Source organism: Tympanuchus pallidicinctus, unplaced genomic scaffold (assembly GCF_026119805.1).
Source record: "Tympanuchus pallidicinctus isolate F22 unplaced genomic scaffold, pur_lepc_1.0 scaffold10, whole genome shotgun sequence".
In the NCBI taxonomy this organism is placed as follows: Eukaryota; Metazoa; Chordata; class Aves; order Galliformes; family Phasianidae; genus Tympanuchus; species Tympanuchus pallidicinctus.
Window position 1 is genome coordinate 13,221,427 of NW_026294619.1, and position 19,804 is coordinate 13,241,230.

At 49.8% G+C, this 19,804-nt stretch overlaps 1 protein-coding gene across 1 annotated transcript; it reads left to right on the forward strand.

Moving 5' to 3' along the window:
• The first annotated feature begins 1,187 nt into the window (after positions 1 to 1,187).
• CD101 (CD101 molecule) lies at positions 1,188 to 19,159 on the forward strand. Its single transcript, XM_052703668.1, has 8 exons — positions 1,188 to 2,170; positions 3,229 to 3,606; positions 4,385 to 4,792; positions 5,934 to 6,317; positions 6,861 to 7,256; positions 8,674 to 9,081; positions 9,827 to 10,222; positions 12,566 to 19,159. The coding sequence occupies exons 1-8, from the start codon at positions 2,119 to 2,121 to the stop codon at positions 12,760 to 12,762; spliced, it is 2,619 nt and encodes an 872-aa protein (XP_052559628.1). The 5' UTR covers positions 1,188 to 2,118; the 3' UTR covers positions 12,763 to 19,159.
• The last annotated feature ends 645 nt before the right edge of the window (positions 19,160 to 19,804 follow it).

Sequence of the window (19,804 nt, forward strand, 5' to 3'; positions counted from 1 at the left end):
CCCTGTCTCTGCCTGGCTCCAACCCTTTGTGTTCATGGCTGTCCTTTCTGAATTTCTCTGGGGATGTGACAATGGGATTTTTTGGCAGGGACGTTTTTGGAAAGCTTGCCTGCAGAGTACAGAGGGCAGGTACTTGCTGGGTCCAACAGATGTGATCCCAAAGACATTTCTCAACTGCTGTTGGGCCTGTCTGGGTAGTCTGTCTTTGCTCTGGCTGAACAATGTGGAATGTGCAAAGGCAAATAGGGTGCAGGAGGAGGGAAAGTCATAGGGAATCACTAAGGTTGGAAAAGACCTCTAAAATTATGTAGTCCACCTGTCAATCCATCACAACCATGCACATGAGGGGGTGTAATTCAGGGCAGTCATTGCCACATTAGAGCCAAAGCCAGCTCTGTGGGCACGCTTGGCCCCACCTGAAGCAGAACATGGCTGTGCCCTGCCATATACGCTGGGAAGTGGCCCTGCCACCAGGTCTGACTGCACTGGTGAGGTTTCTGTTGGCAGTGTATCTCTATAAAGGATACTCTGCTGATCTTCCTTTAGCCAACCCAACATGCCTATTGCTGCTGCCGCACACTTGGTTGTGCTGATTTCCCAGGGAGGGAGTGAGGAAGCTTCAGACTGTGCAGTCCTGGGAAGAGGGAGCTGTTGTTTTTGTCTGCAGAGCATCGTCATTGCCCGTGATGGGGCTGGGCAAGGCAATCCTATTCTCCCTAGTTTCTCTACTGCGAATGTAAACAGTGGTTCATGCGTCATTAGCTGCAAGCTTGGACTGAAACTGTCCCCGTGTGTGCGTTTATCTGCACACTGACTGCAGGAAGTTTGCCAAGGTTGGGCTCCAAATCTGATTTTCTTCTGTCACTGTGGCAGAGAAGCTTTTGTCTCCACCGAGGGGATGTGTGGGCTGGCTTGCCGTCAACAGGGCCACCCCCATAAACCTCTCAGTGGGCTGCTCTCAGAGCCAACCTCCTTCCTGTCTCTGAGGCAGTGCTGGTTTCAGCACCGTGCCCCTCTGCTCTGCTGCATTGCAACATTTGGTGGCAGGGGACAGGTGAGATCCGATGGGACCTCTCCAACAGCCCGTCCCTGCGCGCTGAGCTTGGCTCTCTGCATGTGTGGTGCTGATGTGCAGTCAGCAGTCTGTGCTTCTGTCTCCTGGCCCCATGAGCTGTCATGTGAATCAGTTTCTGAAATGGGGCAAGGAGGGACCTCATGTTTGTTTTGGTTTGTTACATGAATCTCATTCCCTCTGGGAGCCCAGTGGGATCAAGCAGAATTGCTTGTTTGTTTTACAGCTGCTTTTTGCTTGTGAATCCCTGAGCCAATTTAGCAGTTCATTCGATACCTCAGCAGGCTGCAGGAGCAGCACAGCTCAGAAGCCACCTTCACACCGCTTTTCTTCCTGTAAAAACCGAATCAATCTTTTCAGAGAGAGCCTCCAGCTTCAGTTCTTCACCTTTGGCTGCTCCCTATCTGGGTCATGCCCTGCCAGCCTCCTCCGGTCCCAGCACATGCACTGTGCAGTGGGCCATGTGGTGCTGGCAGTAGGATGCTACCTGTGCACAGGTGCTGGGATGCACCCATGGTGTCTGCCTTTACTGCAGAGGAGAGAGTAAGCTGCTTAGTATAACAGAGCAGGAGGCAGAGGGTTGGTCAAGCAAGGGGGCCAGCATCTTGCTCTGCCACACAGTGTGCTGTGTGTGAGCTGCTGCAAGACAGGAATGGGCTCAAGTTGTGCCAGTGGAGGTTCAGGTTGGATATTAGGAGAAATTTCTTCTCAGAAGGAGTGGTGAGGCAGTAGCACAGGCTGCCCAGGGAGGTGGTGGCATCACCGTTCCTGGAGATGTTCAAGAACCATGTGGATGTGGCACTGAGGGACGTGGTTAGTGGGCATGTATAAGTCTGTGGCTGACAGCCACCTTGGTGAGATGCAGGACGTTGGTGACGTGCTCTGTTCCCCACTTCTCCCCGCCTTTTTCTCTAAGCAGAGGAAACCGCTGCCGGAGTCTGGCAGCTTCCTCCCAGCTGCTTTCAAAATTACAGGGTGGCTGTCACCATCATCCTGAGTGCCTTTCGATGCCTTCCTAGGGAAGGACTGTAGCAGATCTTGTTCGCATGGGGCTGGTAGAGCATCAGGTGGCTGCCTTCCTCCTTTTCCTTCTCACGGGTGAGTGCACTGTGACAAGGACTTTTGGAGCGGATAAGTGGGAAGTAAAACTGTCAGGAACCCTGTGTGGGTTACGTGTGCAGGCTACTTCTTCTGGGCTGCTTTATATTCCTAAATCGGGGGGACAGGACGCTCCTGGGTGGGTGGCCCAAGAGTGCACCTCACTTGGTCTACAGGGTGAGGGCAGCCCCAGTGCTGTTGGGCTCAGAGCCATGGAAGCTGAAAGGGAGGGGAGGGTGTGCAGATGACCATTTCCTCCCCAGCTCTACTCTGTAAGCCCTCTGCAGGTTCCTGGTGCCTCTTGAGGTGTTTCCTGCCTCTGGAGGTGCTCTTGCTGGCTCCTCCTCTACCTCTGTGAGGCACTTCTGAGGTCACGTCCCTTTCTCCAGCAGCAATTAGCTCTGGTTCCTGCTTCTTTCCCTCCGGCCTGCACTGAACCTGAGAGTTTGGTCCTCTTCAGCACACTACGGGCTTCCTCCAGTGGTTTTATCCTGGTTGCTGCTCCATCTGAGCACTGTCTGGGAAATGCTTTCCAAGCAGAAACTTGATGACCACATGGCCATGGTGCTCTGGCCTTTTTTTTCTGACCTTGCTTTCTGGAAGACAAGTTTTCAAGTTTGTTGGCATTGGGCTTGTTCTTAACAATTGCAGGGGATGCTGAAATTCCTTGCAGTTTTTGCACCAGGGAGGTTCAGGTTGGGTATCAGGAAAAACTTCTTCAAAAGTGTGATGAGGCATTGAAACGGGCTGCCCAGGGAGGTGGTAGAGTTACCATCACTGAAGGTGTTCAAGAGCATGTGCATGTGGCTCTGAGGGAGGTGGTTAGTAGGCAATACTTGGTGGTAGGTGGATGGTTGGACTGAGTGATCTTAGAAGTCCTTTCCAGCCTTAATGATTCGATGCTTCTTAGTCCTAGGGGCATTGTTCTTCATAGAATGAGACCACACCCTAAGTCATTGCAGTATTATGCTACAGTCTCATTGCCATTTTGAACTGCAATAATTTTCATTTGCAGTATTCTCCTGCAAACTTCACGCATGGTGTCTGTCTGCTGGCAGGTGTGGGCGCTGGCCAAAGAGTAGTGACTGTCCAAAAGGGACCACTTTACCGTGTACTTGGCTCCCATGTGACATTGTGGTGCAAGGTGAGCGGCTACCAGGGCCCAGCAGAGCAGACCTTCCAGTGGTCCACCTACCCGCACACTGCCCCAGAGCGGGAGGTGCAGATCGTCAGCACCGCCGACCCCTCCTTCCCCTACGCCATCTACACCCAGCGGGTGCGCGCCCAGGAGATCTACGTGGAGCGGGTGCAGGGGGACGCGGTGCTGCTGCACATCACGGAGCTGCAGGACCGAGATGCTGGGGAGTACGAGTGCCACACGCCCAACACCGACGAGAGGTACTTTGGGAGCTACAGTGCCAAGACAAACCTGACAGGTGGGTCTCGAAGGACGGCTTGCTCTGTGGGGCCTGGCTGATTTTCCATTTTCTTACTGGTAGCGTCAAGGTGATGGTAAAGCTACCAGGGAGGATGTGCTGTTCTGTACGCAGCGGCACGAGGGTGCGTATGGGTCTCAAGCTTGTATGGATGCAGACAGGTTTCCCACTGCAGATGGGGAGATGTGTTCATCAGCAGTCTGTGGCACATAGTCTGCTGTGCCTTAGCCCAACAGCCACATCCCAGCACTTACGAGAGAAGGAGTTCTCAGTCTCTGAGCACTACCTGTTGGTATCTTCTCAGGTCAGGAGATGGGTCTTGAACAGACGTATACCCACATACTAATGATGACAGGGAGACAACAGAGTGGAGAACTAAAGAAAAATATCCAACTGTAAGCTCACTAAGTCCACATGGCCCATCTACTTCATATTCAACCTTGTGTCCTCCTTTAACCTGGTACTGTGGCCACTTGGGCTCATGAAAGGCTGGATGTTAGCCTCCTTGGGGTTGCCCAGGGCTGCCCACACTTTCACTGAGGAGCGTACTGCTGAGAAATATACCATGCTTTCTTTTCTACTGAGGTTTTAAGCACTTCACACATTGATATGGGCTGACTGGGGCCTCTCCCATCACATGCAGCACCTACTTCCACTGCACTGTCACATTTCTCAGAGCCTGGCTGTGCTTCTTACACTGACCAACACATTGCCCACTGAGGCCAAGAAATGCTTTTTCTCCTGACCAGCTGTTCTGTGCTTCTCCCCTTGTGCTCAGTAATTGCAGATACCCTCTCAGTTTCCATGGGACCCAAGAACCTCACCCATGCTGAGGGAGATGCCATGGAGCTCACCTGCCTGGTGTCCAGGTCCACCGCCCAGCACACACACCTCTCTGTTGGCTGGTACTGCCTCCGGGGAGAGCACCGGGCTGAGATCCTCACCCTCTCCAAGGACTTTGTCGTGATGCCAGGACCCGCTTATGCACAGAGGTTTTTGGCAGGGAATGTGCGGTTGGACAAGGTTGGGAGCACCTCGTACAAACTCTCCATTGTGGCGGTGGAGCCCTCTGACCAGGGGCAGCTGTACTGTGAGGCAGCCGAGTGGATCGAGGATCCTGACGGGACGTGGAAGGACATTTCCCGCAAACAGTCAGAGAGGACATCGCTGGTGGTCACTCCCCAGGGTAAGGCCCTTGGCTTCAGCTGCTTTGTGCAGCAAAGGACCTACCGTGGGTGGTCTCTGCAGTAGTGTGTTGTGGAAATCTCTCCCCATGCTATAGTCTCTGATGCTTTGTTTTCTCCTATCTGACCTCCACCACAGCTTGGGACATCCCACTGGCTTTCTTTGGGTGTGCCAGCTGGGCATCAAGAAGGACACAGTGTCGCTGGGGCCTGTGTTAGATATGGAAGCGTGTGAAGCCCAGGGCAAAATGCCTGCCCCCTTCAGTGTCTGTCCCTCCCCACAGCAGGGTCTTGCTGGGACCTGTGCTAAGTGGAGAAGAGGCCTCGTGTCCCTGGTCAGCAGTGGCATGACTGTGTATAGCTGCGGGTACTGGTTCCACACTGCCATTTAGAAATAAGGAAACCCTATGGAAGGCAGTATTCTTTACACAGAGGGTGGTGAGGAACAAGCTGCCCGCAGAAGCTTGGATGCCCCATTCCTGGAGGTGCTCAAGGCTGAGTTGCATGGGCCTGGGGCAGCTCTGCCCATGTCAGGGGGTTGGGACTGGGTGGGTTTTAAGGTCTCTTCCAACCCAAGCCTTTCTGTGATTCTATGATTTGCTCTGTAGTGGCTGCTTAGGGTGGAAGAAAGGCAGCAGTGCTAAAAAAGCACTGTGATGGTCACCCCAGAGCAGCTGGGGCAGTGGTGAGTGGTGCACGAGCTCCTTCATCCCCTCTGTGGGACTGCCGGCCCTGCTGCGGCCCGAGCACGCCAACGGTTTCTATAAACTCTCCAGCAAATATTTGGGAATGCTGAACATATCTGCAGCAGCTGGGATTCCTGTTCATACACTGTTTATGAGCTAGTGTTTAAATTCAGAGGGTAATGTGCTGTCTGTAAATTATTCTGGCCTCTCCAGTGGCAGTCATGGAGCTAGTTTGCTTTACTTCCAATCTACAGCTTCTGATGGGATGGGGGAACCACAAAGCTACAGAGCTCCTTTGTTCTCTTTCTGGCTTACGGGGGCTGGAGTCCACTTCTCCATGATGAACGTTTTCCATTTTCAGTGCTTTTCTATAAAAGAAAACATTTCAGTAGTGAGCCCCTTTCATTTCTCACTGCACAGCTACCATTGCCCCCTCTTGGCTTTTGTTTGCCCACAGACCAAGATCTCTGTGTGAATATCGCTGCCACCAAGAACGACCTTTCTGAAGGGGACACCCTGTGGCTCAGTTGCACGCTGGAAGCCCAGAGGAGTGACAGCAGACACTTCCAGGTGGCTTGGGTCCTCAACAGCACAGAAGTGGCCAGGATTGACCCCCATGGGTTGCTGATTTGGAAAAAGGAATATGAGGAAAGAGCCAGACTGGGGCAGCTCCAAGCATTCAAACAGAGCAAAGCAATTTACATTCTCACTATCCGTGAGGTGGGGCTGGAGGACAGTGGGGCCTACCACTGCTCTGTTTTAGAGGTGAAGGCTCCTGGGAGTCTCCAGAGCATCCAAACCAACCTGTCATCAGTTCTCAGAATCAGTGTGAAGCCTATTGGTGAGTAAATCCTAATGGTTCTTCTGGGTGAAACCTACAGAGATGCCTGGCTGAGGAATGCACTGAGTCTGGCCTTGCCTTGGCAGGCGCAGCTCAGCTTCTGTTGCTGCAAGAGCTCCAGTGTGCCACGCTTTTCAGATGATAATGGGAAAAGTATTTGCTCTGACAAATATCAGCGTGATGGGGGCAGCAGCAGCCAAAATGAAGCATACATCTTTAGCCTGGTTCTTTGCAATCAGTTTAGGACAAGAAGTTAGAACTGTGGGAAGCTGGGTGCTTGGGGACCCTGGTGGTGGACCAGGAGACAGGGCAGGACAGGAACTGTGGCTAGGGCTGTAAGAGCAGAATAAAGCTCAGGAGAGGAGGAGTGTGATGGAGGTTTTGTCATGCTGACGAGATTCACAGAGTGCAAAATGAGTCTGAGAACTGGTGTGAGGTGTGTTGTGAGATGCCCTGGATGATGATGAAGATGTGGGGGTGGTGCAGGGTGGCAGAGGGCAGGACTTCTGTCCCATCACCATGGGCTTTTTCCCACTCAAGCAGGTCTTGGACTACGTGCCACGCTGAGAAGCCGAACAGCCACCGTTAGTTACACACAGAGCTTTGAGCTTATCTGCCACGTGAGCGCCAGCCGCCCAGTTGAGGAGTTGCTGCTGTCCGTGGGGTGGCTCTTCCAGCCCAAACCACCCACCGATGGCTACCAAGAGTTAGTGCGTGTCCTTCCTGATGGCACCGTGTCCTGGGGACCAGCACAGCCCCGCTTCCAGGGCAGAGCTCAGCTGATGAAGGCAGGTGCCTTCTCCCGGCTGCACATCCACAGTGCGATGGCTGGCCATGCAGGAACGTACCAGTGTGAAGTGGGAGTCTGGAGGACGCTTCAGGGGCAGCGCGCTGTCTCCTTCATCTCCAACCCTGTGGGGATAAAGGTTGTCCCACCAGGTGAGTGGTGCTGCTGGTGCTTCTTATGCAGGCAGTTCCTTCAAACCTCTTGGTCACAACTAAAACAGCTGATGGCTGGGTGTCTCCAGTAGGGTTGTCTCTAGGACTGCATAAGGCAGTGCTGCTCATCCTGCTTCTTCCTTTGGATTTTAGGGGTCGCAATCCAGTGAATTGAGATCATGCTTTTCCATGCTTTCTTCACTGATGTGTTTGCTATAGCCTAAGCTAACGCATTTCCTTCCCTCCTCAGTTTCACAGTACTCTTCCCCCTACACCCTTGGTGCTCTCTGTGGAGTTGGATGCTGGGTGCTCTGTTTTACATTCTGAGGAGGTCAGAGGACAGTGATGCAGCTGAGGGGACTGAAAAATGTGGTTGTGAGCATGCAGCAGTGATGTAAATGTTATTAAGATAAGCAAGTGTGATCATAGTCTCTACAGAGCAGACAGCAAGACATGATGACATTTGGCTTCGGACTTACTGCAGCCATTGCTGGACATTGTGCAGATGTAATGAGAAAGGCCATTCCCTTTCACCCTCAAGTTATGCCAGGGCAGGTTTTAGCTGGATATCAGGAAATATTTCTTCCCAGAAGAGTGGTGAGGCAGTGGCACAGGCTGCCCAGGGAGGTGTTGCAGTCACCGACCTTGGAGATGTTCAAGAACCATATGGATGTGGCACTGAGGGATGTGGTTAGTGGGCATGGTGGGGAGAATGGGTCACTGGTCAGACTGGGTGATCTTAGTGGTCTTTTCCAACTCTAATGATTAGACGATTCTGTTCTGGGAATGTGTGACCCACGTGGGTGACCAGATGGCTGCTGACTAGTGCTGCTTCTCTATGAAAGGTGGTAACATAAGCCATGCAGTATGTTTAGAAGGTTCAGAATAAAGCTGAAGAGGGACCTGCTCTAGCAGCAACAGGTTGAGACTGTGCTGCAGAATGTAGTCCTCCTAATCACAAAACTTACCAACCTGTTCCTCTGCATGTGAAATCTCCTGAATGGAGCTCTCTGAGATACTCAAGTTCACGATCTGTGTTTCAGTGTTTTATCTACCATTCTGTGTTGCTGTGTTCCTCAGAGCTTTAAGGACATGTGCAGAAGGTCACAGTGGGAGGGGGAAAGGAGGATAGATCTTCCCCCTCCTTTACTTCTTGCCCTCCCCTGTTCCTCCAGGGCAGTGCAGTGTGCTGTGAGATGCATGGCAGCACTTGCCAGTTCCCTGGGATGGTCACTTCCCAGACCTCCCAGTGATCATTACTGCAAAATCTGCACTGCTGAAGCGTTGGGCGGTAAGCAGATGTTGGAACTTACGGACGTGCTGTGCAGTGTGTGGCTTCAGGTTAATAACTGCTGCAAGCATTCAAGATGGTGCCTGTTGGCAAAACCACCAGGGTTTTTTTGTTCTTTCATTTCAGAAAGCCTGCTGCAGGTGGCTACGAGGGAGACCTCCGTGGAGGTGGCTGGCGGTGCTGATGCAAGCATGGAGTGCAGAATGGAGTTCCCCCTGAACAACTCTCAGCTGGCTATCAGCTGGTACTACATACCTCCTCCTCCAGCAGATGCCACCCCCATGCAGATCTTACGGGCCAGCCACACTGGCCTGCTAGAGTATGGGGCTGGGTTCAGCTCCCCAACGCAGAAGTCCCGGTTCCTGAGCCAAAGAGTGTCCAGCCATGTGTTCCAGCTGCGGATTCTCTCAGCCAGCCCTGGGGACCAGGGCCAGTACTGCTGTGCGGTGGAGGAATGGCGCTGGCTGGAGGGTGGCTGGTACAGCCTCGGAGAGCGGTGGTCGGGGAGAACCAGGCTGCTGCTCCGGCTGCCTGGTGAGCTGCTAGGGGAGGGGAGGGGAAGTTCTGTCTGAAGGGGCCTCTAGCAGGGTATGGGAGAAACAAAGGTTCCCGAACAGAGCAGAGATATTGAGATTCTTTGCCTGGAGTGTGCCTTTCAAAGGGAAATGGGGAATTAGGAGGATTTGCCACATCCTCCCAAACAAATCGAGCTGGTATTTGTGCCTCCAGCAGCAGATGTCTAATACCTCACAACAAAGAGAACCACAGCCCTTGCTTTCCTATGTGACATGGTGTCCTTGGGCAGCGGTGCAGTGCTGAATACAGAGCAGCAGCCTTTTCCCAGTGCTTCTGGGTGTCCAGATATAAAGCTTCTCCTATGCTGGGGCATGCAGCCAGAGAGAGCAAGACTGAGGGCTCAGCTGGGCTTCCTCCTTGGGTGCTGCACCTCTGGGATGTGCAGGGTGGGGGGTTCTTCCCCCATTCAGTGTCTCATTTTCAGCCTCAGATGATCTAGATCAGAAGACTCTGGCTTACTAAATATTCTTTGGTGCAAAGGATGCTTATTGGGAAGAGGACAGGGGGTGGGGTACAGAGATGGTGGAGGGGAAAAAACACCGTGGACAGAATGAGTCACAGAGACAAGGGAACCCATGGTGTCCTTCAGAGGCACATGCATAAGACTATCCAAGTTCCCAGACTTCCATCAGGCACAAGCAGGAGTGCCTCCATAGCAGTGCACAATGCTGTGACAGCTCTTTCTGCTTCCCTTTCCCCTCAGAGAGTGAGCTGCACCTGGAGAAGGCCAACAGCAGCATCTTGGCCAGGCATGGCCAGGAGGTGACGCTGGGCTGCCTGCTGAAAAGCACACTCCCGCCTGCCGCCCGCCTCTCGGCCACCTGGTTTCATGGGAAGGAAGATGGTCACGAGAGGCCCCTGCTCACCCTGAACCACGATGGTGCCATTGAATTCCTGCAGGAGGGGCAGGTGGGGAGGCTGCAGCTGCGGCGGCCCACTGCTGGTGATCTGAGCTTGACACTGGGCAGCGTGCAAGAGGACGATGCCGGGACGTATCACTGCCGGGTGGAGGAATGGCAGCAGAGAGGCAACAAGGATAAGTGGGAGCTGCAGACCTGGGCGCTCTCAGGGTACACCCAGCTCACCACCACCCCACCAGGTAATGGCATACAGCCACTCGCCTTGCACTCCTCCCCACCGCCCCCCACCACCACCCTTAGCTTGCTGGGGTGCATCATGCATCCTCCTTATTTTGCTGCAGTGCAACTAGGGATGATAGCAGTGATGAGAGGACTTGCTAAGGGACCTCAGTGAGGTCATCCTGGGAAGACTGACCTGGATTGAGAACTAGGGTAGGGAGGAGAAGAGCAATGCAAAATGGCACATGCTGGGAGTAACATCCCAGCCCTATCTGTCTGCCAGGGCTGAAACCTGAGTTCTTGTTCTGTAAGTGCTGGAGGTGGAGGTCTGGTAGGATGCCAAGAGCTCCAGCCATGAGTGAGATGTAGTTCTGAGCAGGGTACTGCTGACTGTCACTGATGGATTGCAGGCTCTCTGCAGGACCGCATACCACCAGCCCTGCTCTCAGACCAACCATTTGGGCTAGAATGCTAACCATTTTTTAGAGAAAAAATCTTGTTGCAATTTTTTTTGGCATCTCAGTCTTTGGTTGAGGCCTTAAAAAACAACCATTGTCCTCTTAGGGTGTGTGAAATAGACTGGATTCAACATCTAGGAGCTTAAATAAATAAAAGGAAAGGTTTCTGTCAGGCATACAGAATGTTTTTAGGGAGGTAACTGACAGGAAAAAAGTACTCTCTTGACGCCTTGTTGGGGAAAAAGGAGGCACGGATGACCCACACAGAGGAAGAAATATGACCTGTGAAATCAGCCATGCTGTACGCAACTGGACTGAGGTGCATGCAGCTTTGGAACTGCCCCACTCCAACCAAATCTGGTTTCTGTAGCGGTCATTATTCCTGCTTTTACCAGCACCAATTGAGATAGAAGGGCACAGAGGGACTCATGGGTCCCCCCTGTGCCTGCTTCTGGCACATGCACAAAACTGCACCTCTGGCAGAGCTAATCTGAGTTTAACTGCTCTGCGAGGGACCGACAGCATGCCAGCCCTCTGCAGATCTCTTCTTGCTGTTGTTCATTGCAGCTCTCCCTGGCACTCAGGCTTCTCCTTCCTCAACCCCCTCCATCTCCTGTTAACTGTTACTGGTGAATAGCCATTGCTGGAATTGCTAGAAAATTCTCCTCCAGTCTGATCCACGTGGTTTGATCTACATGGTTGCTACATGGTTTTCATGGCTTTCACAAAATCTGAGATATTAGCTGGCTATTTTTTCTCCTCTTTTTCATTTTATTTTGTTTATCTGGTGATGTAGGTATCTTGAAAAGTTGTCTGAGCGTAATTCCACAGTCGTGCACAATGCGCCTGCAACCAGGGGTCACTTCACCTCTGAGCCCTGATGCCCTTTTAGGATACCTCTCTAGCACTGTGGGAGCTTCTCCTGTTTTTCCTGTGGGAAAGTCAGTGCTGCTTCACCCTGTGTGGGTAAGATGTAGAAGTTGAGAGGGAGAGAGATAAAAGCCAGTTTTATGGCTGGGAGCAGCTGCCGAGTTGCTTCATCCCTAGGTTCACAACTGAGCCCACCAGGCTTTGTGGGTCTCCCAGAGACAGCCTGGGATCGAAAGAGCTACCACACCATCACGGTTCTGCAGAGCAAGCATGAAACATCACTGCACAGCATGGGTCAAAGAGAGAACTAAGATGGACAGAACAGACCCAAGCAAGTTGGTGTGGCCCTTCGTGGTAAGCCACATCCATCTGAGATCAGTTTGTGAAGTTAAAGCTGTGTGTCATAGAATCATAAAGATTGGAAAAGACCTCCAAGATCATCCAAGTCCAACTATAAGCCCATCACTACCACGTCCACTAAACCTCATCCCTCAGCACAAAGAAAGGAGATCATAATGGTCACGACTACTGGGTGAACATGAGGAGCTTAGAACAGAAGGAACAGGCTAGCATGGGACTGATCTACCCCAGCCTTTTGGAGGAGATGGAGGGTCTACCAGAGTATGGTGCATTCACCTGCAAACTCCTTGAGACCTCTTGTTTCCTTTGCTTTCCTCTCATACTTCCTTGCTCTGGAACAGCCTGTGACAGATCTTTAGCTGTCAGTGGTGTCAGGCAGGGAGCAGGGGGTGATGACTATGTGGCTTGAAGAGCTGTGCTGTTTCTGGTGGGATTTTTCAGCTGTGAGAGTGAGATAGGTCCCTGTCTGACCTCCCAAGACAAGAAATTCAGGCATATTACCTTGTTTCTCTTCCCCTTTTTCTCAAATAACCAAGAAAATGTGGTATGAATTCTCAAAAATTGGTAGATTGAAGGAAGAGCAATAAGAAGATAACCTATAGAAACAGTAAAAGAGGGCAACTCAAACTAGCTTGGGATCTCAGTTGTTTTTCCTTCTTTTTTTTCTCCCTCCAGAGATAACAGTTGCGTCTAGGATCTGTTCATCTCCATCATTGCTGAACTTTATCCTATGCTTACCTCTGGTTCTGATCCTTCTCCTGGCCCTTGCTGGCTTCTGCTGGTGCTTCATCTCCAGGAAAAGAAAAAAGGGCACCATGAGAGGAAACCAGCTGGTGGAACTGCAAGGGGCTGAGGAGATCAAGCAAACTTAGCTGGTCCGTAATGGGTGATGTAACTTGAAGAAAAGGAACTGGATGTTTGAGAGGACCAAGTACTTGAAGAGGGGTGGCTTGTTGTTTTGCTGTAGCTTTTGCAATGAATACTTGAAAATGTGTGTTTACTTTCAGTGAAACAAAACAGCTCTGAGTTACTGAGCAAATAAGGTTTTCAAAATGGATGTTCCTCTCTCTTAGATTTGGAACCCACTCACATGTTCACTGTTGTGGCTGCTTGTGGTGTTTGAGGTGCTTGTGGTATGCATGTCCACTGCTGCTGTGTGGAAGTGGTATTCTTTTCAGGTGTAAGGGGAAAACTGGTTTTGCCCTGGAATACAAAAGTATTAAACTGCTGCTCATTTTAAGGCAATTTGACAAAATCTGTGCAGTGCACAGCTAAAAATCCTTGGCAGCACTGCAAATGGAGTGCTGGCATATCATTTAAGGCACTGCACTTGCCTTTCCCATCCCTTGCTGGAGGAGAATTCGGACACTGTTACCCTCTGGTTCTGGGAGACCCCTTGTCCAGAGAACATCTCCAAAAGGAAATGGGTCTTCATCACAAAACCCACTGCAGGAGGTTGAGAACTGAGCAAGGCTGGCCATAGAATCACAGAATCATTTGAGCTGGAAGGGACCCTTACAGGCAATGCAACCCAGCTCTCAATGAACAGGGACACCTATAACTAGATCAGGTTGCTCACAGCTCCATCCAGGGCTGAGGGGTGAGCCCTGAAGGAAGTCCATAGACTACTTGGGAAGCTCTTGCTTCTCTGTTCAGCCACTTCAACCTTTTCCTGCAAGTGGTATTTTTTTCTCCACCTCTTACAACTTCTCTGCTGTTTGTCTGAGTCATATCTTGATAATGTTTCACCAGTATCATGCTCTCTCTCAGTATTTTCCTTCAGATGGTTTCCATTGCTTGCTCATAAGAGTATCTTGGGAATGTATTTCAGAGGCCTTGCTAAAGTCAGGAACGTGTGCTGCCTGCTGCTTACCCCTATAGAGAGCAAGAAGGTCTCCCCTGAGTCTCCTCCTTCGTACTGAGCAATCAAGTTCCCTTGGCCACTTCTCATAAGACTTGTGCTCCAGGTGCTCACAACTCCGTTGCCTTTCTCTGGACATGCTCCAGGGCCTCCATGTCTTTCTTGTAGTGAGGGGCCCAGAACCAAACAAATGATCTGTCCTTGTTTAAACAACAAAAACATTTCTGTTTTTTGAATTCTTCTAAGTGCCCTGAGTGCTTTTTTTTTTTTTTTTGCCTTTGCATGCCTGTGAGGACTGCAAGTTAGGAAGATGTGGGTTTCATTTTCTGCTTTGTATTTTCTTGTTGCTCAGTGTCTCACACCACAACCATGCGGCTTCACAGCCTGCTCTTCACATGTCTTAGTGTGAACCTGATCAAGATGAGCCTTCTGCTGAAAAATCTACCTTGTTGGGATCATTATCGCTCGGTGGTGTCATAGAGGAACCCCCATGTTGCTGCTGTGGCTGAGTGGGTTGGTCTGTATAAGCTGTGTGAGTCCTTGGGGTGGCTGTGCTGGACTTGCTGAGTCCGTGCTGCCCCTGGCTTGGCCGCCACATTGTTCTATGGAAGTGACTGCTGGCATCTAACTGCTGTGTAAGGAGCTGCAGACTCAGCTGTAACGTGAGATCGTGCATCTGGTGGAGTGAGGGAAGAAGGTGGGCAGGGAGGGGGAGATTTCTCCAGCCATAGGACACTCCTTTCTTTTTCTGCCCCCTTTTTTTTTTCTCAGCCAGAGGCCAAAGTAGCAGTTTTCCATTCACACAGGTTGAGAGGTTTTAACGTAGTTTTGAGAAATGTGCCTGGAGCCCTGATGAAAGGGTCTGTAAGAAGAATGCATGTGTGTGTTTGCGGTGGGGGTTTTTTCTTTTTCTTTTTTTTTTCTTTTTTTTTTTCCTTCTGGTTTTGCTGGGGTGCTGCCAAACCTTTTGGCTATGTTTTTTAAGACGTATTTTTTTCCACAAGAGGCCTTAGAGTTGTAACTTATCCCAGTTAAAACTGCAGAACGATCCTGTTTTCAGAGAGAACGTTTCATTTGGCTGAGGCAAGCGGAGGAGAAGGAGAGAAAGGAGCATGGGGTGGGTCAGGAGTACAATAGTGGGTGGTAGAAAAGTCTGTGGTCCTTCAGGTCTTGTATGTATCTTGACAGGGCGACAAGGCAACAAAGAGTTGGGCCCAAGAGGAATGAATTAGCTGTGAAAAACTTGTGAGGGTTACAGAAACACAGAGCTGCACTGTGCTGGAAGCTTTGAGGGGTCTGAAGTTGCTCTCCCTGCGCCATCAGAAATCAGTCCCAGGCTGCTTCTATGCTGTTCTCCAACAGGGTAAGGAAGGTCTCGTGCAACTTTGCTGCTTGGCAGACCTTCCTCTGCAGAAGATGGATGGTGTGAGGAGTCAGGTGGGAACACATTGCACTGCGTTGCCTTCCTGGAATGCTTTTCTGGCTCTGCCTTTGGGGAGGAGCGAGGCCAATGCTTGATGACCACACAGGGAGTTTGTGCAGTATGCAGTGGCACAAAGGGTTGCCCGACTGACTCTCTTGAAGATTGGTCTCCTGAGGGCCTTTTGCTGCAAGACTGTGAGGAAGGAGGCTGGGTGGTTAGGTGGGTGCTGTGCAGGTGGCAAATGGCTTGCAGGCAAGGAGATGCTTTGCATCCTCTTGCAGATGATGGCTCAGAATTTCCTATAGTGCTCCGCTCTCTGTTAGAAGAGAACAATGGAGCAATGTGCTGCCCTGGTGCTTCCAGGGCAAGGCTGTTGAGGAAGTTTTCCCAACTTTCCAGAAGTGCTTCCAGGCAAACAACTTCCACTTCTTTTGGTATGCCCGCTCTGAAGCAGTGTGCCTTCATTCCTTCCTGTTAACTCTGATTTGCTTTAGAAATTTGATATTGTTTTCTTCCTGTGATAAAGTATTTTATAACTGGAAATAAAAGATGCTTTAGTCTCACTTTATGCCATTCTGCATTCAAACTGGGTCCTTGCAGCCCCTGCCTGTTTCACATGTCCTTCAGCCCTGGCCTTTGGCATCTAATGCAGAGCAGAATCACTCCTGGGGCTCTAACCCTTCCTTAACTGCTGAGAAATCACTGTGCTGCATCTGCCTGCTGCCAGCACTCAGCCCTTTGCCTCTGCTTCCCCGCCTCCCCCTTCTCTTCTTCCAGCAGATAGGGGATGGCAGTCCTGTTGCACAGGGCAGGAAAAGGCAATCATTGCTCTCCAGCAGTGCTTTCTAAGGCAGAAGCAGTGCAAAGAGTGGGGCTCGAGGAGGATGTGGGAGAGGCAATGCAAGCAGGCAGGAGGAACTGGCCCCATGTCTCTTCAGGCAAAAAGGGGCTGCTTGTAGTGCTGTGGGGTAAGCAATATTGATATCATCCACCTGTTTTTTAAGAATATGTACATAGTTTAGAACAAATGCAAGCCTATTTCCCCAGCAGGTTGTATTGAGAAATGCAAACAGGAAAGCAGAGTCCAGGTTACTTCTGCAACCCAGACAAGAAACAGAATACTGCAAGCAGCAATTTTGAGCATGTTCTTTGGAGGTATCTTGCTTTTCATTCATTACGTCTTTTCCTGTAGGTTTCTAAATGTAGCTATGTGCTTATAAATGATGCTGAGCCTGGATATTTGGTAAAGGGAGAGAGAGGAGGAGCTGCCCCTCACCATCCCTGGAGCCAGTCCTCACGTGGCTGCCCCAGACCCTTCCTTGGAGAACACTGATGATGAAGCACTGTGGGGTGGCTGTGAAGCAAGAGGTGAGCTGGTGTTCAGCCTCATGCCTGCTGTCTCTCCTCGTTGTAGGGCTGGGAGAGCATTCATTGCTTGGACTTCCAACCAAGTGTGAAAATTCACAGGTCAGGGGGTGGAAAAAAGGCTGCTATTAGTGTTATTTTAAGCGCGAGGGAATGAATTGGTGAGTGCTGGGAGCAGTATGGAAAAGCAAGAGAGGCAGTGCCTCCTTGCAGCCCCTTCATGGGGCAGTGATGCTGAGGAGAGGATCGCTGCCCGATTTGAAAGAGAATGGAGCCATGACCAATCACTGTGAAATGTGGCAATAATGGCTTGCGCAGTGGCCGTGGGATAAAAGGCAGGGACAGTCTGAACTGTAAAGATGTTTCATTTCCCTGGTAATGAGGGAGACACACTGTGGCAATGGAACCAGAGAGAGAGAGAGGCCGTGAGATGCTAATTTCTGCTCCTGCTGCCGCTGCCGCTTTGATCTGAAGCAAATGCCCGTTTTAAATTGCAAACGGATGCAAGTCAGATATCATCCAGCCACTGGCTTACAGGCTTAATGAAGTGGGACGTACGCCTTGGCCTGATAATGCTCGGAGAGGCAGGCATCTCAGAAAGGAATTACTGAGGGTCTGAGGAAATGGGAGGAGGGCTGGGGATGTCATGGGGGAAATCACCACCAGGGGCATAAAGCCTCCTGCTTGGTGTTCTTGGCAAACTGGCTGAGTCCATCATCCTCTATGCCAAAGAAAAGATCTGAGTGTGCTGCCCTGCTGTTATGTGTCTTATGTTTCAAGGCATCTTGAACAGGTCACCGAGGTTATGGTGCTCTTTGATCTCAGAATGGGCATCAATTTGATGCTCACTAGATAAGCACCAAACTTACGAAAGAGAAACCAGCTCATTTTGTGCTATCGTTTGGGCACTTAATTGGACTTTAGAAAGACAATGTTGAGACTCTATTGATAAGGCTGCTCTGGGTCTGCCCAGAGGCCCTGGGGAACAAGTTCACCATGCCAGCAGTGATCTGGGAGCATGGTAGCTCACACTGGACAACGCTGTTCTTGAGTCTCATGCGAAGATCTACCTGTTTTGAAGGATTAATGTTGAAAGGGATAGAATCACAAAATTCTTAAAAAGACTGCTCGGATCACCCAGTCCAACCACCAACCCACCCCACCATGCTCACTCTCAGTGCCACATCCACATAGTTCTTGAACACCTCCAGGGACGGTGACTGCACCACCTCCCTGGGCAGCCTGTGCCAGTGCACTGCCACTCTTTCTGAGAAGAAATGTTTCCTGATATTCAACCTGAACCTCCCCTGGTGTAACATGAGGACGTTCCCTCTCATCCTATCGCTGGTTAGATATTTATTACACTTTTCATTAAGGCAACGCGCTTGGGTCCTACTGTCAAGCCAGAGTTTGTTGTGTACCTGAAGTACCTCCCTGCACAAGAGCAATGGGATACAGAAAAAGCTAACTGGAGGTAAATAGTATCATCATCCAGGCATTTTTATATTCTTATTCTACATTTTCTACATTTACATTGCAGCTTTGCATATTACTGCAGAAGATGCAAAAAGAAGCATGCACCTCCTCACACCCTCTCTTCCTCTCCTACTACCCCACAAGGCTTTTGTTTCTGAAAATGCTTTCAGATGACTTCCCCATTGGTAGAGTAAATCACTTTAATCTGAAGAATGCAAGGCAAGATGAAGTTTTTAGATTATGCTTTATTTTCCTATGGCATTTTTCGTTTACGGACATCATGCCATCACAATGCATAGTTAAGAATTTTCTCTGCCTGACAAACGAGGGAGCTTTGATGCAGCAGTTTGCTATGAAACAGTGAGGAGAGAAAAAATAAATCAGAAGTCTCCTCTAGAGAAGGAGACAGGAAGAAAAGCTGACTCCAATACTGAGAATTAAAGGGAAAAATCTCTGCTGGACCCAAAATAAGTCTCCATAGAAACAGCTTTTTCTGAAAATGAATTACTGCGGTATGAAATGAAGATTGTGAATCTAGTTCTGCAAAATATTTAAGCATGTTCTTTGCTTATCCCTATTCAGCTCAGGATGCAAGCATGTGATTTCCATGGGTGCTTATGTGCTTTATTTGATTGAGGTAGGAATACGAACAAGCACTGTTGAATGGAGATCTGGACTTTCTTGTGCTTCCTCACGACTGACCAACTTACAACTTATTTTTTAATGCAAACACAAATTGCTTGGCTGCTAAAATTACAGACAGCAGCACATAGAACACAGTACCTCATTTTTGGAGTTCAGCACAAGGTTCCAGTAGATTCTTCTCATTAACGGGGAGTGGAGTCAACAGAGTGTTTACATTGCTGGGTACTTTACTGTTCTGTTAATTAACTCTTGTTGCATTTGCATGCAGATTTAAATTTATATGGGATATTTATTCTGTAAATTAACAACATGGTGATTATCGTATAATTAACTTGAGAGTCAATGGCATGAGAGGTTGAGATTTATTCCTAATCTATCTTTTGTGCACCTCTATTTATGGTCTAAGGACATTTTTAAGATGGGATAGGTTCTTAATATCTTGCATGCTAATTTACTTTTATTGTGAAAGTGTGCTAGCAAACAATTGTTTTTAGTTTAAGCTATTTGAGACTGCATCTTTTTTTTCCTTCTGTTGTGACTTTATGTTCAGCCAAATTAATAGGATAAATGAGGTCTGACTCAAAGCTTTATTCCCGTTTACTATACTTGGTATAGGTGAAGATTTTGCATAGCTAAGCTGTGGGTGCTCTTCTTCACAGAAACTTCTTACTGCTTTTTATTTCTCACTGACTTCTGACTTATTTATGTGGGGAGGTATCCATTTATAGATTCCCCATCTAGGCATTTCCCAGTGTCGCTATAGAGCCGTGCGTAGTGAATTTAAGGTCATCAGTGATGGGGCTATGGGACAGTCTTCAGAAGACCAAGTAATCTTCATGGGAAGATTGTGTCCCTTCCTCTCTGCCTGTCCCAGCCAAAACAAGCTCTCAAGACATTTCAACAATCCATCTTAACATAACCTTCAGCACAGAAACTGTTGACCTCCTGTTGAGCCAACATGAATGGTCTCCCTCCTATGTGACCTTCGAATCTGTCCCTGCATTGAGCTTTATGTGCACCAAGCTGGAGGTGGTCACTGTATCGAGGCTCCTGCTGGAGCCCAAGTCTTCAGCAGGGGCATCATCTCCAGCTGAAACTGCCCCTTGGCCCTGTTGGACTTGAGTTTTCTCTCAGAGGTTCAGCT